Raw genomic sequence first — 27,744 nt, forward strand, 5'->3', positions numbered from 1 at the left:
TAGCCAAGAAAATGAAGACCATGGAGACCGCATGGTTTACTTCCTAAAGCTCTGTAAGACAATAGGCAAGTTTTCTCTAGAACCCAACTTCCTGTTTATCTGCCATGTTACTTCACAGTGTAACACTTGGCCATCCTGTGTAAGAAGAATTCCACACCAGCCAAAAAACTTCACGTTAAAAAAAAAATAAAATTTAATGTGGTAAAGCAAATGCAACATAGAATATTACCATCTTCTTAATTTTAAATTGCCAAGTGCACCCGCAATTCTGTACAGCCATTTCCTTCCAGAAAGCTTCCTCATCCCAAGGGGACCCCATACTCCCTCAGCAATCACCTCCATTGCCTCCTATGGCGACTGTCAACCATTCATCTGATTCTAAAACATGGATTTGCCAATCTGGGGCATTTCTTACAAATGGAATCACACAGGTGTGCCCTCGTGAAGAAGGCTAAGTGGACTCTGCTGGTGAGCCTTGTTTTTTACGCATACTGCACCATGAATCAAAATTTCAGGGCCCCTAGGGACTGAAGAGATGGTCTGGCAGTAAGAGCACTTGCTGCTCCTGAAGAGAGCCTAGGTCCAGGTCCAAGCACCCACACAACAGCACACAACTGCTTGTTCACAACTCCAGGTTCTAAAGGACCTAACACCCTCTTCTGGCCTCCATGATCACTGGACGCATACACAGTGTACATACATACAATCATGCAAATACTCATATTCATAAATTTTTAAATGTAATTTAAATGCACTGAAACTTGTGGTTAAAGGACATACCTCTGTCTGGATACAATGTATATTTTTATCACTTCAGCAACTGACTTCCATTGAGCAAACCCCCTTGGCTACAGTAAATATTCACCTGCTGTTATGCAGAAGTATTTTGTTTGAAGAACTACTTTGGATTCTTCTGAACCTAGGAGGAACCTTGCTGTGTCAAATGGAAACCTCAAATTTAATTTACTGAGGAGTCATTAAGTAACGTCAAGTATCTCCTAAGTGTTTGTTGAATATGTTCTTTAGAAAAGCGGCTAGGAAAATCCTTTGTCTAGTTTTAAAATTAGGTTATCATTTACCTATTGAGTTAAAGGGCTCTTATATTCTCTATACTAGACCTTAACTAGATACATAATTATAAACATTTTCCCCCAGTCTACTTATTATATTTTTTCTGTGTTGGCTTTTTGTCTTTTCACTCATAAAAGCGTTTTAATTTTGAAGAATTCTGTCCACATGAGTTTCTCCTGACTCTCACCCTTTTGCAGTTCTATCTACGAATCAATTATCAAATCTAAGCACTTGAGGATTTAAACCATGGGTTTTATGAATTTTCTCATTGTGAATCTTACACTCAGGACTTTGATCCACTTTTAGTGAATTTTTCTATGATAGGAGTCAGAAGGGATGGAGGACACCAAGAAAACAAGGCACTCTATATCAACACAAACGGTGCAAATGTGAAGTCACAGAGACAAAGGCAGTACTCACAGGGCCTGCACATGTCTGTGGCAAATGGGATTTTAGAGCTGAAAGAAGTGGACACACGTCCCCATCCCTACCCAGAAGCAATCTCCAACTGAACCACTTACAAATGAAAACTTAGTCTCCTCCAAGGGAGTTTCACTGGGGAAACAAACTGCTCTGAAGGGTGGGGTACACGCCCAGCAGTGGGTGCCAGCAGAAGTGCACTCAACAGCATCTTTGGAGGGTCCTTGTCTCATAACGTCATGTCAAGCTTTTGCCTCTTTTCAAATTTTTTTTTATTATTTTTATTTTATTTATCTTTTTCGTCTCCTTTTTTTTACCCTATAGGTCCTTTCTATATTCATATGGCTTCCAGTTTAATGTTTTTATGGGATTTCTGAGTATGTAAATGAATGAGTCTGTTTCTCGTGCCTGGTACCAGAGAGTCCAGAAGAGGACACTGAATCATCTCCTAAAACTGAAACTATAGATGGTTGTGAGCCATTTGATGTGGATGGCAGGAACTACACCTGAATCCTCTTGGAGAGCAACAAGTGCTCTTAACTGCGGAGACATCTCCCTAGTCCCCACAACACACTTTTAAGAATGAACCGCCTGTTGATCTGTGTACATTAATTTCTACCTGAAGCAATCCTCTTACATGCCCAGCTATTGGAGGACTGAGGCACATTTCACATTGATTTGTTTTTTAAATGGTTATCAACAAGCATTTCCTGAGCCCCATCATGTGAGTAAAAGGTACTACGCTGGTCACTTTATGTGTGCAAAGGCAAGAGCCATAAAACACTCAACAAAGTGTAAATTATTTAGATGATATGTCAAAGTAATGTTCTGCTTGGACACAAACACTCTTGGAATTTTGTCCCTTTTTATGAAGATTAATACAAAAGAGAATTACCCAATTTTATTTTACCATAGACATAATAATATGAAAATTATTCCAGTCAAGCTTGCAGTCATCAAGGAAGACGGGATTCATCAGGAAAATGTACGGCAAGCTCGGGGGGCTGTGGTTTGTGCAGGAGACATGATGAACAGTAAGTAGATATCGGACAGCTATTATAAAAGGAAGGCACCTCCAATTAATATTAATTCAAATAGATCAGCATTTCTTTTTTGTTATGAAGCATATAAAGTTTTTATTTTGTCATTTTGTTCAAGACAGGATTTTACCATGACAGTTCTGTGGATTAGGCAGTCGGTGGAGCCACTGGCAGTGGGACCAGGATTTTTCCCAGTGCATGAACTGAGTCTTTGGAGCCCATTCCCTATGGAGGGAGACCTTGCTCAGCCTTGGTGGCAGGGGAGGGGCTTGGTCCTGCTTCAACTTAATATGCCAGACTTTGTTGACTCCTTATGGGAGGCCTTACCCTTTCTGAGGAGTGGATGAGGTATTGGGAGGGAAAAAGGTAGGGGGGCCTTGGGTAGGGGAGGAAGGGGAGACTTTGGTTGGTATGCAAAGTGGAATAAAAACTTTTAAATAAAAAAATTAAAATAAAAAAGTTTGGTGTTGGCCGAGCTGACACCATGGGTATTTTTTTGCTTCTCTTATTTAGTTCTATTAGTACCCAAAGGCCAAGGCTGGAGCTTATGATAAACACAGAGAGAGTTCAATTGGCTCACTTAGAAAGTAGGCAGAAAGTAGCAAAATGTAAAATGAGTGTTGACTTGCATAAAATGTGGGTGAATTTGGAGGACAAACAGGAAAAAAATAAGTTTAGAGCAGGAAAGAGAACTAGAGCAAAGGAAGGAGGTGCTTTTTAATAGCCACCAGAGAACTTAGTCCAGGTAGTTCTTAAAAGTGGAGCCTACCACTGCTCATGGACCACTGAGCATCCTGCCCCACATCCTGCAGTGTCCGCTCTCACAAGCTCCCCCCATACTCCAGGGTTGGCTCACAAGCTTCCTGCATCCTCCAGGTTCAGCTTTCATAAGCTCCCCACATCTTCCAAGGTCAGCTCCTTCAACCTGACACCTGAATTCAGTTCCCCAGCTACGGCTGCATTCTCCATCTCCTTATAGGGTAGTTCTGGTGACAGCTGTCTCATTCTCCTCTCCCCTGGTAGTATAGTGCACCAACAAGCTGCACGCTCCACACCGCAGTCTCAGGAAGGCACCAAAGAATCAGAGACCCAGGTGAGTTCTACCTGAGCATGGAATGGGATTCTGAATATGCACTCTGTACCAGACAGAGTAGAGTGTGATCTATACATAAGAAACATTTCCTCATAATTGACATATTTTAAAGCTCAGCCGTGGGAAATGCATAACTGATAAAAATATGGTTGTATAGTAGGCAAGAGAATCAGTATTTATTGTGCACCTACTAGAATGCCAGACATTGTCTTTATTTTACTTTTTAAACAACATTACAATGGAGGTACTTCCATCTAAATATTAAAAACATCAAAACTGATTCTTAGAGTATTTGTACGAATAACAAATAACAGTGCCAGGATACATAAACAGGCCTGCATTATTGGAAAGCTTTGGATGTGGGCTCTGGGAGAAACTGGTGCTGACGTGTGAGGTGTTTGCTGGAAGACAGGACTAGTTAACAGGATTCTGAAATGACCAAAATAAACACTAGAGAGACCAAACACAGGCATCAAGGACATGGTGATTAGAAGCATAATCACATCAGATTATAAAATAAAAGGGGATCTGACTGTGTAAGAACAGAGTGGAAACACGTGGAGGTGGGGTTGGAATGCCATAGCAAGCAGTTTGGGATTCTATTGTACACAGCTGTTTGAGTGCAGTCATTTTTTTTAACAGAGAGAGAGTATGTAATCAATACAAACAATACAATTTTAATAATATTATATTATTCAAATTTCACAATATGATGTCATTAATTAAACAAATCATTATATAGAAAGCTCACCTCCTCACTGAAAAAAAAACATATTTGGGTTGCTCTTTCCTTTTAACAAGCTATTAAATCATTACAGAGACTCTCACAGACATTTCTGACCTTCTCAATACCTCTGACAATGTTAGGCAGAATGACCTCTCCCTCACCTGTGTTCCCATGGACTTTCTATGCTGTTTTTGTGTTAGTTGTGTTCCCAGGAAAGAACGGGAAACCACAAAGGCAGAGATCATGTCTTATCCATCTTAATCCACATGCTTCAAATGATGCTCATCCGGAAAATAAGATATAAAATGATCTATACATAACAGACACAGCAGTGCTTGAATTCTGATGGAGACCATGCATACAGTCAGTGCTTTGCAGACAAGGTGGTACAAAGTACTAACTCCATTTCTCTGATGTTTGAAACACCTATGTCAGCAGGCATTAATATTCTCAACTATTAGATGAGGAACAGCAGCAGCTCACTGAAGCTAAAGATCTTACCCAAAAAAACAGAGAAATTTGAACGATGAGACTCTTGTCACCATCATTTCTAGTGCACAACATGCTGTCCCCTAAGATAAAGTAACCCATAAAGCCTAACTCTTAACTCTTGAATTTGTTACAGCTTAAGTATCTTGGGGGAAATACGAGAAGGACCTCCTGAAGGCTCTGGAAAGCAAAGGAAAGTAAGCAGAGTTTACAGAGGAGAGCAAGGTGTGCCCCCACAGAACTTTGGGTCTCCTGTTTCCTTTTGTTTGTTCTTGCTCCCTTACATGGAGCTACATCTGGCCAGCTTACTACACCGGGTACTGAGAGCTGAGAGGAGAGGACCATCCATCTCCACTTCCCTTTTACTCTCGCCCCACTTTGTTCTAAGGGAGCCTCACTCTCAGCAACTCTATGGCAGCGCAGATAGATAAAACGCTAGCCTTTTATCACAGCACCCAGGAGGCAGAGGCAAGCAAATCTCTGTGTGTTTCAAGCCAGCCTGGTCTACAAGGCGAGTTCCAAGACAATTAGAGATATTACACAGAGAAACCCTGCAAGAAAAGAAAGGAAGAGAGGGAGGAAGGGAGGAAGGAAGAGAAAAGGGAAAAAAGAAAGAAAGAAACTTCTCTCTGAAATATCAGATAGAGACCATTACAGAAAACCACAGTAAACAAAGTTATGGAGCCCAGTCCCAACTGACATCTGCATTAAAATTCCTGCATCTAAAGGCTGGATCATGGAGGAAGGGGGTGAGAAGATTCTAAGAGCAAGAGGGACAGGAAATTTTCTGAGACTGTGTCTCCTAGGAATGCCAGAAGCGAAATGCATAAAGTCTCATCAACATGACTGCCTAGTATGAGCTGAACAAGGACAACAGGCATGCCAAAGTGGATGGAGAAAGCCCATGAGGCTTCACCCCTACACAAAGAACTACAGCAAGCTAAGCAATGCTGAGAATGGCAGAAACAGTATTCCCTAAAGAACACAACAGCTGGTTACCCACACAGACAAGTAACACTACACAGACTGAGTAGGTTGCATTTGTGTATTTAAAAGTAATATATATTATTATATTTAGAAATATATATACATAAATAATGAAAAGGCATGAGTTGTAAAAGAGCAAGAAAAAATATGGAATAGGAAAAGAGGATGGAGAAATGGGATAATTATATTACATCTCAAAAATAAAAAAATATTTTTAAAATTCAGCATACATGGCTCGTGTAGGAATTACTGAGGACTTGCATAAGGAAAATACATATCACTTCCATTTATCATTTCATGGTTAAGCAACTCACCTAGAAAGACCTAAATTGTAAGGCTAGGGGAAGTGCAATCACCCACGAGACTAGAAAGACAAGGGAAGCTCTAGAATGCCTACCAGAGCAAATGAAGTAAGCAATGACAGACTTACCAATTCTCATCAAGAAAACCAATAAAATCCATGATAAATTAGAAGAATATCAGTATTCTAATGATTATAATAAGAACTATAATTTAAACCATACAATGTGTAAAATGTTCAAGAAATAATCTAAACTTACTCAACACACCAAAATAAAGAAATTTTGTCACATTCCTAGAAAAGACAATAGGACTGGAAAGACAGCTCTGCTATTAAAGGCAGGGTCAAAACTAAAAGTACAAGAAGACAATAAGTACATTGTACTTCCAAAAAGGATTAACTAGTAAAATTATAAAACAAAGTCTAAAGTAGTTACTGACACTATTGAAATGAATGAAAGCATACAATTTTTCAGCAGAGAAAATTATAAAAGAACAAATTGAAAATTCAGAAGTAGAAAACATATAACACTGAAATTAAATTTTTACTATATGTGTTCACCGCAGATATGACAGAGGAAATATATAGTGAACTTAAGTGAATTCACAGAATCCATCCAATTCAAACAACCAGGAAAGAAAATAATGGAAAAAGAGAGGGAAAAAGAAACCTTGAATACAGTTTTGCAGCAACTTGGTCCTGCAGAGATTCTAAGAACGAATGGCAGAAGTCCTCCCACATCTAGGGAGGTCTAAATGTAGAGATTCAAGAAACTCACTGAATAGGACAAACTCTACTCACTAACCCTCAGAAACCTCATAACTAAATAATATGCACTGGCATATTATAATCAAACTAGGAAAAACTGACAGAAAAATCAGGAATGAAAGTAGAGAAAAAATGAGATAACAGATGTAGGAGACAATCATTTGATGACTGGAGAGTTCACACCAGAAACCACGTAGGAAAAAAGGAAGTCACAAAACATTTTACAGTGTGGGAAGACTACTGTCAATATAAAATGTCATATTCAATGAAAATATTTTCTAAAAATAAAGTTAAATAAAAATATTGTAAAATGAAAGAGAAATAACAAAATCCATTAAAATATTTAATCTCTAAAACAAATACTAAGAGAATTATGCCTAGCTGTTAAAAAGAAAAATATCTGATGGCCCTTTCCTTTTCTGTATGTATGTATATACATACACTGAAATGAAAAAGTATAGTGTATTGGACAGAATTTTGAAAGTCTCTCTCTCTCTCTCTCTCTCTCTATATATATATATATATATATATATATATATATATGTATGTATATATATATGTCAGTTATAATATAATTATGGGAGAACAAATAACTTACATCCTAGTAAGGATTTTTTTATTTCTGAGATTATAATACAATTACATTATTTCTCCCACTCTTCATCCCTCTCTCTAAATCTTCCCATATACCCCTCCTAATTTCTCTTTCAAATTCATTAACTCTTTTTCATTAATTGTTGTTGCATGCATTTATGGCTAAGATTATAAATATAAACTCCTAAATAAGCCTGATCAGTCTAGGCAAATTTACTTATATGTATGTTTTCAGGGCTAATCATTGGTATTGGATGACTAGTTGGTGTACTCTTCCTTAGAAAAGACAGTTTTCCTGCTCTCAGCATTCCTTGGTTGCCTGTAGTTCTCATTCCCCATCCACTGTGGCCTTTCTATTGTAGTTGTCCTTGTTTAGCTCACGTTTGGGCAGTTAGTTGGTGAGACTTTATGGTTTGTAATGTATGACATTACTAGGGGACACAGTCTCACAGCTAATTCCATGATTCTCTCTGGTTCTTCCAATCTTTTATCCCATCTTCCAAAATGTTCCCTGAGCTTAAGATGAGGAAATGTTTTATAGCTGTATCCATTAGAACTGAGCTTCACAATTCAGTTTTTTTGATTGGTGAGGTTTTCTGTAATGATCCTTGATGGGTCATAAAGACTTCCTTGTAAGGTTTTATGCCTTTCTTGATGGTGTTAATACCAACATTAAGATAATTAGATATGTATATACCTATATATCACTAAAATAATAAAAAGAGATATAGAAAAAGCCAGCAGACAAATTAAAATGGAATGCTGAAATAAATTCAAATAATCAAAGAGAAAAAACATAAAGGGAACATAGAAGAAATCAACATTATTTTCTCCTTTTTATTTATTTTATTGAACTATACATGTTTCCCTGCTCCCCTCCCTTCCTCTGCCCTCTCCTTCTGCCCTCTCCCATGGTCCCCATGCTCCCTTGATGGGGAACTTCAGCCAATTACATTTTGTTTAAGGTGTGTCCCCCCTGAGGCCAAAGAAAACAGATAAAACATCCAGGTGCCCTTGGCTCTCCCTCTTTTTGTTCCCTGTGCTCCTGTATCGCTGGAACCCTGGTTTTGTAAGTTCCCGTTCTTCTGTTTATTAAAGCTGAATCTATTATAATAAACTGGTCTGGTTAATTCTAATTACCATTCGACCACCCCCATCACTCCCTATTTACTCAGGAGCTCTTGTCTGTTTCTACTTCCCATGTAGATTACAACCATGTAAGTCTCTCTTAGGGTCCTCATTGTTGTATAGGTTCTCTGGGACTGTGAATTGTAGGCTGGTTTTCTTTGCTCTAATATCTAAAAGCCACTTACAAGTGAGTACATATGCTCTTTGTCTTAAATGTCCCTCGACTGAAGAATGGATAAGGAAAATGTGGTACATTTACACAATGGAGAACGACATAGCAGAAAAAAATAATGACATCTTGAAATTTGCAGGCAAATGGATGGATCTAGAAAACATCATATTGAGTGAAGTAGCCCAGACCCAGAAAGACAAATATCATATGTACTCACTCATAAGTGGCTTTTAGACATAAAGCAAAGAAAACCAACATTTTTAAATGACAGAAAAATGCAAGCCTATCAGCAACATATTAATTATAAATGCCCTAATTACTTAGCTAAAAACCAGAGAGTGAAAATGCATAAAGGAAAATCAAACCATTCCTTTCTATAAGAAACTCACAGTAAATATAAAACATAGTCAGGTACAAAGAAAAAGACTGGGAAAAGGCATGCTATGAACTGAAATGAAAAAGTATAGTATATTGGACAGAATTTTGAAAGTCTATATTTAGGGGTCTCAAGACAATAGACTGTAGAAATCACTCCTATCTCAGAACTCCGCAGACCCTCAGAATATACTCCCTCTGTCTCACATCCAGCTGCTAAATATTTGAAGAAATGTAAACTTACTATGGTTTGGAAAGGGTCAGTTCCCACATACCCACCCACATCTTACCTGAAGAGCTTTGGTCAAGGTAACGAGTGGCTGCCACAGGTCAGGCCTAAAGGATAAGCACGTTGTCCCCATGGCTTACTTTGGCTTTTCTGTCACAGCCTCCTTTACAGCCTTTATAACTCGGCAATTATAAGTCGAATTTTCCAAGTTTTATCCTCAGGCATTTTTAGACTGAATTTTAAGAATGAGTTAATGACTTTTCTCTCCCCATCCCCCCATCCCACCATGGAGGATGGGGAGAGCTTGGGGAAATAGGATGGTTGGGATATAGGAAGGGTGGATATGGGAACAAGGAATTATATATCTTAATTAAGGGAGCCATTCTAGGGTTGGCAGAGACTTGACTCTAGAGGGGTTCCCAGGTGTCCAGAAAGATGCCCCCAGCTAGTTCCTTGGGCAGCTGAGGAGATGGAGCAAGAAATGTCCAGATCCTATTGCCATACTCATGAATATCTTGCATATCACCATAGAACCTTCACCTGGCGTTGGATGGAGAAAATGACAGAGCCCCACATTGGAGCACCGGACTGAGCCCCCAAGGTCCTGATGAGGAGCAAAAGGAGGGAAATCATGAGCAAGGAAGTCAGGACTGTGAGGGGTGCGTTCACCCATTGAGACGGTGGGACAGATCTAACGGGAGACCACCAAGTCCAGTTGGAATGGGACTGATGGAACAGGGGACCAAACCGGACTCTCTCAATGTGGCTGACGGTGGAGGAGGACTGAGAAACCAAGGACAATGGCAATGGGCTTGGACTCTATAGCATGGACGGGCTCACTGTGAGCCTTGTTAGTTTGGTTGCTCACCTTCCTGGACTTAGGGGGAGTTGGGAGGACCTTGGACTTAACATAGTGAAGGGAACCCTGATGGCTCTTTGGCCTGGAGAGGGAGGGAGTGGGGGTATGGGTGGAAGGGAGGGGAGGGAAGGAGGAGGAGGAGGGGAGGAAATGGAAATCTTTAATAAAAAATGAGGAAAAAAAGAATGAGTTAATGAAAAAATAGAGGAACACAGGCCTCAGAAAGATCAGAGAGTTCAGATTTTGGTATACACTGATACGCTCATCGATGGAAAAGTACACACTCAAACTACAGTACAAAGCAGAACAAAATGATGCCATGGAAAGTGCTAGCAAATAACCTTCCTGAGGTGATGTAATCAATCTGCTACCTGCATAAAGGTGACTAAACTAATAGCAAACACACACACACACACACACACACACACACCACCCATCTACTCACTAAGTATATGGCCAAGTCCAAAGCATTTGAACAACTCAGTCAACTTTCCAATATCTGAGTCAGGAAGCAGTATCACCACCCTCATTTGCAGTAGAAAATTCTGAGATCCAAACCCTACTGTGAGCAAGACAGAACTTGAACCTGTGTACCAGATGTTGCTTAGGCAACCTGTCCTTCTAACGTGGATATGACTTAGAATTCTAAAGCTGATTACTACACCTGAGGACAACAAGAAAGCAGTGAAGGAATTGTACATATAAAATGAACCACTAAACTAGCAAAAATAATCACCTACGTCTAGATTTCTTACTGTAAAAATAAGACCCTGTGCAATAAAAATACTGCATTTTTCAAAAGTAACAGAAATGCACTTAGTATGTGGGTTATAATTTATAACTATAATTTTCTGTTATAAAAGATCATGTTAATTTTTGTAATGTATACTTAGTAGAATTCCAAATGGATACACATCTCGAAGCTCATGCATGCTCTTAACCCAGCAAACACCATTGCCTCTCATCCATATAAGATAAAGTCTAAGGTTTGCTCTTCCCCCTCCCTCAAAGTTTTAAGAGGTTCAGATTAGAAAGAGCACATGCAAATGCCTTGACATTTTGGAAAAAGTGCTGCTCAACAAAAGACATAAACAAAAGAGCACACATACATGAAGACACTGTACTCTCCGGGATGATATGTCATATCACCAGGAGGAGGATTCACGGTGCATGTGTTCCCTTCTTGAGAACCATGGCGAGAAGGAGCACATCTCCCATGTGAGGTGATGACAGAGTATGTTCAGACCTGACAGGAAATTCGGGTATGACGCTGAGTACAATTTCATCAAAACAGAAATTGTTTAAAAAAAACAATTCGAGAAATAATTTCTGTTCACCAAGTTTTGCCTTTCTTAAAATGCAAGCAATAAGTTTTATGTGACTAATAGTAGCAAGCAATTATAATTGGTACAGCCCAACCAGTGACCAGAAGCTAACCAGTACAACACAGTATTGACAAATGAGAGCAGAGAACAAATAAGGAGAAAGGTCAATATGTAAATTCAAATATTCAAATGTGCAGTGTTCCCTCTTTCATCTTAATTTATCTTAGTAGAGGTCAAAGTATCATTAAACTCTCATTAAGAATCTAATAAAGGCATATAAAATTGAACTGACACAATGTCCCAAGTAACTGGCTTTTGAAACTTATTAGATAAATTCCTAATATTTGTCTTTATAAATATTAGATATCAGCTGTGGCCAAACTGCTCTTGGCCCAGGGTGTCTTTGCAGCAGTGAAGAGCACCTCAAACGTGCTTGTATTCACAGAGCTTATCCGGGGTTCAGCGGAGGTCAGGGAGCAGACAGACCGTAAGCACATGCATAAAATACCCTATGGTCAGGAGATGTCAGGAGCTATGGCAAAAATAGTAAAGCAAGAAAGGGAGAAATGTGGGGCAGAGAGAGGCAGAGAAGATTGGGACAAGGAGGGAGGGGTTGGATGGTGACTGCAGTTCCAAACACCACAGTCCCAAAGGTGTCACTGAAATGCTGGCAGTGGAACAGGAAAGAAAGCAGAGCCGAACCACGATTCTCACCCACCTAGAGTCAGCCAGGGTAACTCCTGTGCTACCAAATGTCATCATTCGAAACAGGTCTACAGCTGAGTCTAAAAACTGTGTTTTTTACTTAGAAGTCGCCCCACACTTATAACCAAACCCAAACAGGAAAACATATACTCCAATTACTAACAACCCTGTGAGCATTTGTTACATCCCACTACATCACAAATATATTCATTTTATGAAATTCCCCAAATGCATATCCCAAAAGTAGAATTTTTTATTTTTCGTTTTAAATTAGCCCAAATTTCATCACTGCTAAAATTTTAAGACATAGAATGAGTGCTGAAGCGGAATTTTAATCACACAGATGAATCACAACATGCATCTTTAGATAGGCATGTATTATGAATAAGTCTCATTTTCTACAGAGAATAATCACATGTTCTAATTACCATTTTGGTTATACGCATAATTAATAATATTCTGTCTTAATGGGACACACTGAATCTTCAGACAGTTATAAGCTGTAACTACGCATACTACCAAACCCAACTGTCAGTGCACTGCCAAACAAAGGAGCCCTGCTGTAGTGTCTGAGAGTGATAGCAATATGCATATCTCTGTACAGAATACAGTGGAAAAATTAATTACTTTTTTCCCTCTCTACTGTTCCTCCATACTAATTTTATGTTATATGATTGATCATTTATCCTAAATTACATATACAAACACTCACACACAGATATAGCAAAATGATCTTAGGAGCAATAAAAACAGAAATATACATGGAACCAAAGACCCAAAGAAGACAAAACCATTTTGGTCAGAACTTACTGACTGTAAACTTTCATTCTCTCTCAGACAAGCTGTGTGGAGCTCAGATTTCAGAGTTGCAATGTGATTTCGGTGCGATGTCATTTCCTTCTCCAACGTAGAGATTCTAGCGCTTGCAAGCTGGTAGACATCCATGAAACTTTTAATCATGGCCTTGAGAAACAAAAATAATGTCACTTACAATTCAAATAAAGTTGTTTCCAAAACATAATGTCTGTAATTTGAAAGCAAAATCATTACAATTAAAAAATATACAACTCTTTTATATTGAAAATAGTCGCTGAGAAAGTTTAGGAATGGAGAGAGCCCTGTGGGGAAAGTGCTTGCTGCACGAGAGTAAGAAGCCGAGTTCAACCCCCAGCACTCATGCAAAAAGTTAGGGATGGTGTTGCACATTTATAACTTCAGTTTAAGGGGACACAGGAGGATTCATGGAGATCACTGGCCACCAGCCTACCTTAACACTCTCTCTCAAATAACAAGGTGAATGGCCCCTAAGGAACAAGACTGGCTGCCGCAGGTGCCCATGTGCACATACACCTCCACATGCACACACACACACCTGCACACAGAGATGCGCGCATATACAGAGAGATAGAAAGTTTTGGGGAAAGGCAATTAAGTCTTTATTTCAGAGGATTTATTTAAATCAGATGTACTGTGATCTATTATGCTTAAAATTTAGAACACAGGTTTTAAATATGGCACACTTATTTTCCGTACTAAAAGTAAATTCAGGTTGTAATTTGACCTAAATTTCATCTAAGAGACAACACATGGGTATATGAATAATATATTAATATTTCATAATAAGCTGAGTTAGTAAAACTTCCAATCTACCTAAAAAACGTTTCGAAACAAAAGAGTTCAAATAATCCTGTGACTAACTGCTGATTCCTATATTGAGAGAAAAGTGTCCTATGTCCACCATATAATAACACAGAGGTGTCCTCAGATACAATCTGCATAATAGTAACAATACAAGCAGCTGCTGGCTATCTTACCATCTTCCCTACATAGTGCAGACTGGGGATTTGCTAAGCTCTGCAACATGGTTTAACCATACTCTATAGTCTTTTCCTTATAAAAGAAACCTTCAGTGAATTTTAACCCAAAGGGATTCTATTGTACCCTCTTCAACGAATCTTACAAAATGCTTTAAATACATCAACATTAATTCAAACATTTCAAAGATATGTTCAAAAACAGTACTATAGTATTTATGAAGGAAATGTTCCTACTACAAACATACCATGCAATGAGTGATAGAGTCTAAGAATGTGCAAATTACATTCAGTCTGATGGGCTAAACTGAAAAAGCCTTGAGAGACCAGGTATTTATTTTAGCAATTCTGAATGGATGTGGAGAATAATTTAGTGAACAAGTAAGAAATAGTGTTCAGTGTCTGAGAAGCAGAAGTAGTCTAGTTACTAGAAAATTCGGAGGTTTCCCCTAATAAATTCCTATTTGCCCTCAAACATCCTTCTGAGACAGCAGCTCTTTCTCAAGAACCATCTACAAAGCCTCAAAACTGTAGTTAGTGTCTGTCCTCACTCCCTGTGGGCTGCTCACACCAGCTCTGGTAGTTGCATTCACTGGAGACATTTACTACGGTACATGTTTTTCTTCTATGTCAGACAGGAAGTCTGTGAGGCCAGGCTCAATATCTACAAGTTTGTATCCCAGAGTATAGTTCACAGCGAGTATTTGAGCAGATGGTTGAAGTAACAACCTCTGAAGCATGTATTAACTAAAAATTAGAAGAAATGAAAACTGCAACCTTCCTATTTGTATAAATTACCTTACAGAAAGGAATAAAGGTACTTGGAAAATATCATTTTAATATCCAACCTAATGGATAAAGTATTAATTACATTTTTCTCAAGCTGGAGGGGGAAAAAGCATAGCTATAGGCATAAAACAGACTACCTAAAAGTAAATTCTCTGCTGAAAAGTAAATCATGATACCACCTGGGGTGTGGGAAGATATCGTGTGTCCTAGCCTACCCCACGTTGAGTCATTTTAAAATAAGTTTATATCTAATAATAACAAGTATTTCCTGAGGTGTCAAAAGTCTGTAAAACTCAGACAGAAATGAGGCTGGATACTTCAGCAGTAGCGTACATAAGGTTTGCGGAAGTGGCAAAAACATCCAATTACATCTGTTTCTTCACATGTCCAATCTCTCTTCGTTGTTCTCAGTTCATTCTCTTCTCCAATGAGTTACTAAATCCACCCAGTTCATGCTCTGTTACATACATAGCACTGTGTTCTCAGAGGATATAACACAGTCTCCAAGACCTTTATCTCCTCCCTTGCTATATAAAATAGAGATAAAAGAAACTTTACTCTCTACCTCCAAAACTGTTGTGAGATCCATACAACTAAAACACATAATATTTATTAGTTATTTACTACAATCAACAACTGTTATTACATCTCTATAATCATATAGGACAAATACTGTCTTTAATTTTTCAGGGTAAAGCAGAAGGATATTAGCAAGTGAGCGATATGGCAATGAGATTGAAACCAGGGAACATATAAAGCAAAGCTGTTCCCCTACGAATCTAATGGTATTGTACTGTATTATGTCTCTAAGACATGCTTCTAAAGTGATAACCTCCTGACCCTCACTGTAATTCTATTGTTCTATTTTAACTTCTGCACTGAAATCCTAATGACATAACCTCTGATAGGTGACACGCATATGTGTGTATACACACATATAAATGCAAGTACATATGAATATATTCTTGCTATATAAGGATATAAATGTATAGATGACTGTAAACATTCATATAACTTATTTAATGAAAATGAGAATTATTTTTCAATCCGTAAAATGCTCTTATATTAGCATTTCAATGTTAAGTCACAAAAGTCACAACCTTTAATATTTTGAGATGAAACAGTTCAACGTTTTTGCATATTTTGTATTATTTTTATTGAGCTATATATTTTCTCCACTCACCCCTTTTCCTCCCAATCCTCTTCTACCCTCTCCCACAATCACCATGCTCACAGTTTACTCAGGAGATCTTGTCTGTTTCCCATGTACATTAGATCCATGTATGTCTTTCTTAGGATGTTTGAAGGCGTAAATCACAAACAATCCCACACCAGTTTGGAATTATGATTAATAGAATGGTTATTTATTTAAAGGGGAAAAACTTACAGATCACCGTCCCAGACAACAGCCCTCTGCGCAATCAGGAAGGGAGCCTAGTCGTCAGAAGTGGAGCAGGAAGCCAGAGAGGGAGCAGAGGGAAGTGGCTGCATTTTTAAAAAGAGAGACCACGCCCCAGTGGGCTGGAATCTCAGCAGCTATTGGCTGAAGGGGCGGAAGGAGCTCCCACAACACCTCCCCCTTTTGTTTAAATAAGAGTTCTAAACCTACTATGAAATTATATACAATAAGTATAAATATCCTATTCTAACTAGCTTAAGTCTACATTTATATATAGTCTTGAACCCCATCGAAGATCTGAGAAGGAAAATAATGTTACCTGAGTATTAAGGAAGTGCATTCAAACAACTTCTAAAACATGCAACAAATCACAGAGACAACTAGCTACCTGGACAATCACCCAAAGTCACGTTTGCAGCGTTGAAGCAACCAACTTTGGCTAAGGCCTAACGTAACTGACATACCATTTTCAAAGGCAAGAAACTTTTCAAAACTATCTTACCCTGTCTTGGCAGAATATGACAGTCCTGTTTTATCCATTTATGGATGCTCTGTATCTGTCAGTGGTTGAGGTATGGGCATTTCTTTGCCCAAGGCCAGTTCTGCCAAGAAGAAAGGCTCCACGTGGAGTGTCTTTGGTGCTCAACATTCTCTCGGGAATAGATTGGTGTTGCCAGGAGCAATTGTGTCTCACTACCAAATTATTTGTCTACCATGGAACTCTGAGTTAAATTAAAGGCCATTTTCTACAGCTCTTTGAAGAGGTTGAAGATTATCTATTCTGAGTATAATCTCTATGTATCTAACGAACCTGATTAGTCTAATTATGAATGACAAACATAGATGACTATTGATCTATATAATTCTCAATACCTATCTAACTTAAAGACTAAGACAATAAACAACTGTGCAATAAATGAGGACAATATGATCTCCAAATATAAACAATGTACAAATATACAATGCAATATGGTAAATATATATCAATATATAAACAATATATAAGTATCTTAATCAAAGGTAGAAGTGTAAACTGAAATATTGTAAATATATATAATATATATTATATATCAATACATAAAAAATGTTTTAAACAGAGGTAGAAACATGCATGCATACAATAGTCAATATAATTTAACATTGTATCAATATACAAGAATCATTATTAATAAAGAAAGTAACACATAGACACTCTTCCATCAGATGTTTTGTTGTCTAGGTTCTCTAGGATTGTGAATTGTAGGCTGGTTTTTCTTTGCTTTATGTCTAAAAGCCACTCATGAGTGAGTACATATTATACTTGTCTTTCTGGGTCTGGTTACCTCACTCAGTATGATGTTTTCTAGATCCATCCATTTGTCCTCAAATTTCAACATGCCATTGTTTTTTTCTGCTGTGTAGTAGTACTCCAATGTGTAAATTACCACATCTTCTTTATCCATTATTCTGTCGAGGGGCATTTAGGTTGTTTCCAGCTTCTGGCTATGACAAATAATGTTGCTATGAACATAGCTGATCACATTTCCTTGTGGTATGATTGGGTGTCCTTGTGGTATGATTGAACATCCTATGTGTATATGCCCAAAAGTGGTATTGCTGGGTCTTCAGGTAGGAGGTTTCCTAATTTTCTCAGAAAACACCATACTTATTTCCAAAGAGACTGTACCAGTTTGCACTCCCACCAGCAATGTAGGAGTTTTCCCTTTACCCTACATCCTCTCCAGCATAAGCTGTCATCAGGGTTTTTTATCTTGGCCATTGAAACAGTTGTAAAATGGCATCTCAGAGTTGTTTTGATTTGCATTTCTCTGATGGCTAAGGATGTTGAACATTTCCTAGTGTCTTTCAGACAATATTAAGCCATTTTCAATATTGTAGCTCTGTAGTAGAGTTTGAAGTCAGGGATTATGATACCTCCAGAAGTTTGGGGGTTTTTTTGTACAGGATTGTTTTGGTTATCCTGGGATTTTTTTGTTTGTTTGTTTGTTTTTATATATGAAGTTGAATATTATTCTTTCAAGGTCTGTGAATTTTACTGGGATTTTGATCAGCATTGCATTGAATCAGTAGATTTCTTTTGGTAAGACTGCCACATTAACTATGTTAATTCTGCCTACCAAGAGCATGGGAGATCTTTCCATTTTCTGGTATATTCTTTAATTTCCTTCTTCAAAGATTTAAAGTTCTTGTCATTCTTCCACTCATTTGGTTAGAGCTACTCCAAGATATTTTATGCTATTTGTGGCTATTGTGAAGGGTGATGTTTCTCTGATTTCTTTCTTAGCCCATTTATCATCTGTGTAAAAGATTTTTTTGAGTTAATCTTGTATCCTGCTACACTACTGAAGGTGTTTATGAGTTGTAGAAATTCTTTGGAGGAACTTTTCAGGTCACTTATGTAAATTATCATCAGCAAATAGTGAGAATTTGACTTCTTTTCTGATTCATATCCCCTTGATCTCTTTTTGTTGTCTTATTGCTTTAGCTAGAACCTCAAGTACTATACTGAATAGATATAGAGAGAGTAGACAACCTTGTCTTGTTCCTGATTTCAGTGAGATCACTTTGAGTTTCTCTCCATTTAGTTTGATATTGGCTGTTAGCTTACTGTATATTGCCTTCATTATGGTTAGGTATATTCCTTGTATCCCTGTTCCCTCCAAGACTCTTATCATGAAGGGATGCTGTATTTTGTCAAAAGCATTTTCAACATCTAATGAGATGATCATGAGGGTTTTTTTTTTTCAGTTTGTTTATATGGTAGATTATATTGACAGACTTTCCTATGCTGAACCATCCCTGCATCTCTGGGATGAAGCTGACTTGGTCATGGTGGATGATTTTTCTGATGCATTCTTGGATTCAGTTTGTCAGTATTTTATTGAGTATTTTTGCATCAATGTTCATGACTGAGACTGGTCTGTAATTCTCTTTCTTAGTAATGTCTTTGCGTGATCAGGATAATTGTAGCCTCATGAAGTGAGTTTGGCAATGCTCCTTCTGTTTCTATTGTGTGGAACAATTTCAAGAGTATTGGTATTAGTTCTTCTTTGAGAATCTTGTGGAATTCCACACTGAAATCATCAGGTCCTGGGATTTTCTTGGTTGGGAGACTTTTGAATACTGTTCTTATTTCTTTAGCAGTTATAGGTCTATTTAATTTGCTTATCCGATCTTGATTTAATTTTGGTAAGTGATATTTACTCGGAAAATTGTCCATTTCTTTTAAGTTTTCCAATTTTGTGGAGTACAGGTTTTCAAAGTATGACCTGATTATTCTTTGGATTTCCTCCAAGTCTGTTCTCATGTCTCCCTTTTTGTTTCTGATTTTGTTAATTTGAATATTCTCTTTGCCTTTTGGTTAATTTGAATAAAAGTTTGTCTATTTTATCAATTTTCTCAAAGAACCAACTCTTTGTCATATTGATTCTTTATATTATTTTCTTTGTTTCTATTTTTCTGATTTCAGTTCTCAATTTGATTATTTCCTGTTGTCTAGTCCTCCTGGGTGAGTTTGCTTCTTTTTGTTCTAAAGTTTTTGTGTGTCCTGTTAACTCACTAGTGTAGTATTTTTCCTGTTTCTTCATGTAGGCATTTCATCTTAATACTCCTTTCATTGTATCCCATAAATTCAGGTATGTTGTGTGGTCATTTTCATTGAATTTTAGGAAGTCTTTAATTTCTTCCTTTATTTGTTCCTTGACTCATTGGTGATTCAGGTGAGCATTGTTTAATTATCATGTGTTTAGGGCTTTCTGAACTTGGTGTTGAATTCTAATTTTAAGCCATGGTGATAAGAAACATAGGGTTATTGCAATTTTTTGTATCTGTTGAGGTTTGCTTTGTGCCTGGTATGTAGTCAGTTTTCGAAAAGCTTCCATGAGTTGCTGAGATGCAGATACATTCTTTTATGCTTGGGAATGTTCTACGGATGTCTGTTAAGTCCATTTGACTCTTAACATCTGTTGGTTCCCTTATTTCTCTGTTAAGTTTCTGTCTGACAGACCTGTCCAGTGGTGAGAGGGGGGTGTTGATGTCTTCCACTATTAGTGTGTGGGGTTTAATTTGTGATTTAAGCTTTAGTAGTGTTTCTTTTATGCATGAGGGTGCCCTTGTATTTGGGGCACAGATGTACAGTACTGATATTTCCTCTTGATGGATTTTTTTCTGTGACAAATATGAAATGTCCTTCTTTATCTCTTTTGATTGATTTTAGTTTGAAGTCTATTTTGTTAGATATTAGGATAGCTACAAGAGCTTGTTTCTTGGTTCCGTTTGGTTGGAAAAAGTTTTTCCAACCCCTTACTCTGAGGCAATGTCTATCTTTGAGGTTGAGGTGTGTTTCCTACATGCAGCAGAAGGATGGATTCTGTTTTCGTATCCAATCTCTTAGCCTGTGTCTTTTTATAGGTGAGTTGATTCCATTTATACTAAGGGATATTAATGGCCAATGACTGCTAGTTTCTGTTATCTTAGTTTTTATTATTGGTGATGTGATTGTGTGTATTTTTCCATTTTTTAGGATTTGCTGCTATGAGATCATCTATTGTCTATGTTTTTGTGGATGTAGCCTACTTCCTTGAGTTATAGTTTTCTTTCTAGTACTTTGTATAGGGCTGGGTTTGTGGCTAGGTATTGGTTAAATCTGGTTCTGTCATGGAATATCTTGTTTTGTCCATCTACAGTGATTCAAAGTTTTGCTGGGTATAGTCTGGGCTGGCATCCGTGGTCTCTTAATGTCTACATAATGCTTGATCAGGATCTTCTGGCTTTCATTTTTTCCATTGAGAAGTCAGGTGTAATTCTGGTAGATCTGTCTTTACTTGGCCTTTTTACTTTGCAACTCTTTTTTTTTTTTATTTGGTAATTTTTTTAATTCTTTATTTTTTTTTTTTTTTGGTTTTTCGAGACAGGGTTTCTCTGCAGCTTTTTTTTTAGAGCCTGTCCTGGAACTAGCTCTTGTAGACCAGGCTGGCCTCGAACTCACAGAGATCCGCCTGCCTCTGCCTCCCGAGTGCTGGGATTAAAGGCGTGCGCCACCACCACCCGGCTCTTTATTTTTTTATAAAAAATTTCCATCTCCTCTCCTCCTCCTCCCCCTTTCCTCCCCTCCCTTCTACCCATACCCCCACTCCCTCCCTCTCCAAGCCAAAGAGCCATCAGGGTTTCCTTCACTATGTTAAGTCCAAGGTCCTCCCAGCTCCCCCTAAGTCCAGGAAGGTGAGCAACCAAACTGACAAGGCTCACAGTGAGCCCGTCCATGCTGTAGAGTTCAAGCTCATCGCCATTGTTGTCCTTGGTTTCTCAGTCCTCCTCCACCGTCAGCCACATTAGCAATCAGGGAAATACTTTGCAACTCTTAATAGTCTTTCTTTATTCTATATGTTTAGTGTTTTGATTATTAAGTGGTAAGGGGACTTTTTTTTTGCTCCAGTCTATTTAGTGTTCTGTAAGCTTGTTTTATTTTCATATAAATATCTTTAGGTTGTGAAAGTTTTCTTCTATGATTTTGCTGAATATATTTTCTGTGCTTTTGAGTTGGACTTCTCCTTCTTCTACCCCTATTATTCTTAGGTTTGGTCCTTTCATAGTGTCCCATATTTCCTGGATATTTTGTGTTAAGCTTTTGTTAGCTTTAACATTTTCTTTGACTGATGAATTATTTCCTCTATTGTATCTTCAGCACTAGAGATACTTCCATCTCTTGTATTCTGCTATTTATGCTTGCAAATGTGGTTCCTGATCATTTTCCCATATTTTCCCTTTCCAGAATTCCTTCCAATTCTGTTTGCTTTATGGTCTCTATTTTGGTTTTCAAGTCTTGAATTCTTTCTTTCACCTGTTTGATTGCTTTTTCTTGGTCTTCTTTAAGGGATGATTTCTTCCAATTTTTGTTTGTCTTTTCCTCCATTTCTTTGAGAGAATTTTTCATTTCCTTTTTAAGGGTCTCAAACATCTTCCTAAAATTATTTTTTGGTTATTTTCTTCTGTTTCACCTGTATTGTGATGTTCAAGTCTTACTGTTTTAGAGTCACTAGTTTTTGCTGGTGTTGTGTTGCACTTTGTGGTGTTGAGTATATTCTTAAGTTGTCTACCCATATTTTCCTCCAATTTTTGTAACTTGGGCCGTGTGTCTGATGATCACTCTTCCAGGCACCAGTGGCTCAGATTGCTCCTCATGGTGAAGTCAGAGCCACAGTTCCAGTCACCCCAGAGGTCACTCAGTATTCCCAGAGGTTGCTTGGCACTCCCGGAGGTTATTCTGCAATCCAGGAGGTTCGTTGGGGTCTGTTCCTATGGAGGCTGCTGGTTCAGGCCTGCTCCTATGGATATCCCTAGCTTGGCCCTGCTCCTGCAGAGGTCACTCTCCTGGGCCTGGTTCCATGGAAGTCACTGTCTCAGGCCTGGTCCTGCAGAGGTCACTCACTTGGGTCTGGTCCTGCGGACGTGACTCACTTGGGCCTGCTCCAGCAGAGGTCCAGTTCAATATTTTAAAAGCAATCCTGCTTCCTAAATTTGTAGAAAGTATTTCCTGAATTCTCAGATGTAAAATGAATAGATAATATGAGATCCTATGAAGTTCATTTTACAAATATAAAACATTTAAGGCCTTAGAAAACAGTTCCTCCAACTTGCATAGAGTTCTGGGTTTTACCCAAGATCTCAAATGAGCCAAAAAATATAGCACAGGATGCCAGTGAACAATAAGTTCCTTGATAAGGAAAAAGGTACCCCATTGTCATAAGACAAAAATAATTATCCAAATTAATCAGGGTTGGAGTGAACAAGGAACATGTAGGTGGAGGCTGCCTGTCTGTCCCGGCCACCCAGAACCAAAATAATTACACAGAAACCATATCATTTAAATCACTGTTTGGCCCATTAGCTCTAGCTTCTTATTGGCTAACTCTTACATATTAATTTAACCCATTTCTAATAATCTGTATATTGCCATGTGGCTGTCACTTATTGGCTATCTGTCTCTGGCAAGGCTACATGGCTTCCCTCTAACTCTACCTCCTTTTTCCTAACATTCAGCTTAGTTTTCCCTATCTACCTCTGCTCCCCTATAGCTCTCCTATAAGCCCAAAGCAGTTCCTTTATTTATCAATGGTAATCACAGCATATAGACGGAATCCCACATAAAAATTACATATAACAAAATATATATCAAGCAAGAACTACAGTTACAATATTTATGTCTACTTTATCTTTTATCATAACTAAGGAAAACTATAACTTTAAATTCTTCAACTCCACCAAAGACTCCAGAAGGATATAATATTATCTAAGTATACAAGAAGTACATTGTAAGCAACTTCCAAAACTCTAGAAATGACAGAGACATCTCGCTGCCTGGACAGTCATCCAAAGTTCTTCTGTACCATGTGGCATCCATCTTCAGCTGACAGGCCCATAGTATCCAGAAGACTTTTCCACAAAGCAAGAAATTTCAAAGACAGTTCTGCCTATATTGGCAGTTTGTCAGTCACTTTCTTCTGTGTCCTTCAGAATGTCTAGCAGACTCTTTCATGAAGTAGGAATTCTGAAGAACCATCTCTCATCTTTAGACAAGTTCAGCAGTCATTTTTCTGCAGATCCTGCATGTCCAGTTCATCAAGCAGTCCAGGAAAGAACAATTTCCTGGATAACCAACTCCATAAGGAGCCTCTTCAATGCCCATCTTCCTCTTTAAGTAGACTGGTGCTACCAGGAGCAGATGTGTCTCACAGTCATAAAAAGTCATAAATTCTTAAACATTTTAAATGCCATACTCTGTAGTCTTTGAAAGGTTTGAAGAATGCCTATCCATCTGAAGTACATATCTTTCCATCTAGAAAATCTAACATGACTATAAACTTGACAGTCATAAATAATTATCTATTAACTATATTTCTTAGATATACATTACATTTTTAAACGAGCTACATAAACACAATACCTTAATCAAGGTCATAAATATATATACAAACATAACAAAATTGATCTTAAATTTGTATCAACAGAGCAAGATCCATTCCAAAGCAAATCTCTATAGCATATTTCCCTTTAAATGTAAATAAACATTATAGATAATATTTGGAAATATGGGCATAGTTCTGTCCAAACATTTTCCTGCTGTTTATTGGGCAAACATTTTTTGGGAGTGTTCGTGGTAACCTTTCAGGGGATCTTGGTGCATCAAACCACATTAGCCTGGAATGAATCCACAGGTTCTCATCCTCTGTGGAAACAAAAGAAGAACCTCTTTTCCAAAGCAACATATCCTTACACCCAAATTCTGAAGTCAAGATACCGTTATAATATACATGCTGGTTTAGCTTAGCAGCCAATACAATTAAATGCCTCTCTGTACTTAGCTCCTTCACAATCAAAAAATACAAAGAAAACACAAAGATATACACAATCCAGACTCTCTGTGAATTTTCCATTGTTACATGGCTTATTATTCTTTATTACTTTTTAATATTTATTTTATTATCTTTCTTCCTTTAATCTATGGCTGTCTGTACCCTATCTCTTTAAAAACTTTACCTTTTTTAAACCACTTACTTCTTTTTATAATTGTCTATCTTCTTTTTCTTCTCTCTCCCAAGCCTACGTACATTTATCTCACACCGTAACTCATTTAGAGGTCTTTTATATCTGAATCTGTCCTGTTGTGTATCTGAAATTCTTTCCTGTCTTGAAGAGCTTTTAAAATGGTAAGCAGCTTGATTGCAGCATCTCTGGATATTGGCTCCGCCTCTCTCCACTTTCAAAATGGTGGAGGTACCATTACTGCCAGTTCTGGGGTCACCAGGTAGGAGCTGTGCTCAGCACTTTAACTCTGAGAATGAGCATGCAACACATAAACACTTTTTATCTGAGTAATGGCAGAGCATTGTGTTGCCTGGAACTATTTCTGTGTATGGGGACAGAAATATGCCATGCTCGCCTGTCTGTGCATTCCTAGCAGTCCTGATCCTGCCACCTGTCCAGACAGGAGCACTGAACTTCAGGCATGGTCTCAGATACTTTTCCAAGGGGGCATACAAGCACTCAGGCCCACAAACCCCATTCAAGTGCTCCATAGCCAGACCTACAGAAAGAGTCAGAGTTGGTGCCAGCAGCACGGCCCAGAAAGCAGGCATTTTAAAACCACAGCTTTTTTTCCTGCTACCACTGAATCAGAAAAACCTCTCTTAAAGGAGCCATAGTATGCCACCAGCATGCAAAGCTCATTGGGGAAAATAAATGCAGCTAAACTTTGTATTTTTGTGTCTAGAATTCCTTTCCAAGCACTCTCAGGCTTTACGTGGATCTAGTCCACCACATTGGTGTGGAAATTTGTAGGTGGAGGCTGCTTGTTCATCCCAGACACCCAGAACCAAAATAATCACACAGAAATCATATTATTTAAAACATTACTTGGCCCATTAGCTCTAGCTTCTTATTGGCTAACTCTTACATATTAAATTAACCCATTTCTATTAATCTGTATATCACCACATGGCTGTGGCTTACCAGCTAAAGTTCTGGTGTCTGTCTCTGGTGGGGCTACATGGCTTCTCTCTGACTCCCCCTCCTTTCTTCCAGCATTCAGCTTAGTTTTCCCCACCTAGCTCTTTTCCCCTATAGTTCTGCAATAGGCCCAAAGCAGTTCCTTTATTTGTCAATGGTACTCACAGCATACAGAGGAAATCCCACATCAGCAACAAGTACCTCATGACCCCGACCAGTCCTCTGAAGCCGACACTCTCACTACACACACTGTTTCCATATTGAGTCACCACTGTTTCACACTTGGAAAAGACATAGCATGAGACCATGTACAGCACGCCCAGGACCTGAGTGTCCTACATCACCTCTCACCCCAGGGGCTTAGCAGATACAATGAAGTCTGTACCTCAGAGAGGTTCACATGGCTACTTTAGAAACAGGGAAATGCTTCTGGACCAAAAAAAGATAAAAAAAAACTGTCTTAGAGATAAAATTTAGTATTAACAACTGACTCTAGCAAGATGAGAGAAGCCAAACATGCAAAATGCCCTTCTGTTACTTTAACACTGCTGTGATAAAGCAACATGACCAAAAATTACTTGGGGAGGAAAGGATTTAGTTCATCTCAGAATTCTCAGGCTATAATCTATAACTGAGGGATATCAGGACAGAGGATGAAGGCAGGAACCTGGAAGCAGAAACTAAGTGGAAGCCGTGGAAGAAGGCTGCTTACTGGCTTCCTTCTTGTGGCTTGCTCAGCCTGCCTTCTTCTCCAGGTCCACTTGCCCAGGGATGGTACCACACTCAGTGTGCAGGGCCCTCACATATCTATCACTAATCAAAATAAAAATGTTCTTTTCCCCACTTAACTGAAACTTGTATCAACTTGACAAAAAGCCAGCCAGGACACCATGTTTTCATTGTAAGGAAAATATGTGTACTTCAAATGCAAAATATTCTGTGATACAAAGAAGTAAATATCACTTAAGGATAAAAGGGTTTCCTATATTATGTGCTTTCTCCAGATTGTGTAGCAGTCAGATTTCAAAACAAAACATCAGAGAAAATGTAATCACTAGAGCCCTGATGGTAAGAGAAAAATCAGTAAAAAAAATATCCTAAAATTTGAACACTAAAATTGAACCTTTTGTCACACTGCTGAGTAACTGGGAAACAAAAACCTCTAACATTTCACCAAAACTTATAAATACTTTTCATTCTATGTTCTAAATGGCACCAAGTAAAACAAATATGCCAAATACACTACATGTATTAAATATAGTTATTTTCCACAAAAAATAATTACTATGTTTAAAAGAATTTATGTAAATTAAATGACAATTAATACATTAAAAGATACCATGCTTACAAGTAAATGCTATACATACACACTCAAGTAAATGTTAGCTATGGCAATAACTATATCAAATTAGGAAAATTAGTGTATTAGATCATCAAAGATTAAATTTTTCTGAGGAATATCAGTATTAGACAGAGGTAAGATATTTTAAGTATATTTTTATAGATAGTAAAATAGGTTCTTTCTAAAGAAACATCTAAAATCTAGTCTATAGTTATTTGCTGCAACAAAACTTTTCACTGACAATAAGACAGTATTTATGATACGATGCCTAAGGAAGACAGTCTCACTATAGCAACGTAACTTAATATCAAATTTGTTGACACCTGGAATGAGTCAAAAATAGAAATACATAGCTGGCATTGTTTCCATCATCTGCAGTATAATAATGGAGGCAAGGGAAAGATGCCCTGCCCCACTCACACCTACAGCCTCTAGCTGGCGAGGTAGCTGACCCTCCCCTTTATCAGCAGCAATACTCAAGAAAGTGAGCCCTGTACCTCATCTGGGCAGCACAGCAGAGCTGACCCTGTTGGTGATAGCCAGGGATGAGCCAAACCGGAAAGTGAGTGTGGAAGATCTGGTCCAACCACTTATTTGCCATATGGTGGCATGG

General features: G+C 38.1%; 1 protein-coding gene across 1 annotated transcript in view; it reads right to left on the minus strand.

Annotated features, from left to right (window-relative positions):
- Positions 1-27,744, minus strand: part of Ccdc171 (coiled-coil domain containing 171) — a 350,758-nt gene that overhangs the window by 47,024 nt on the left and 275,990 nt on the right. The window contains 1 exon segment of the mRNA XM_038333866.1: positions 13,094-13,246. Within this exon segment, the coding sequence (XP_038189794.1) occupies positions 13,094-13,246 (153 nt within the window).

Source organism: Arvicola amphibius, chromosome 6 (assembly GCF_903992535.2).
Source record: "Arvicola amphibius chromosome 6, mArvAmp1.2, whole genome shotgun sequence".
Lineage (NCBI taxonomy): Eukaryota > Metazoa > Chordata > Mammalia > Rodentia > Cricetidae > Arvicola > Arvicola amphibius.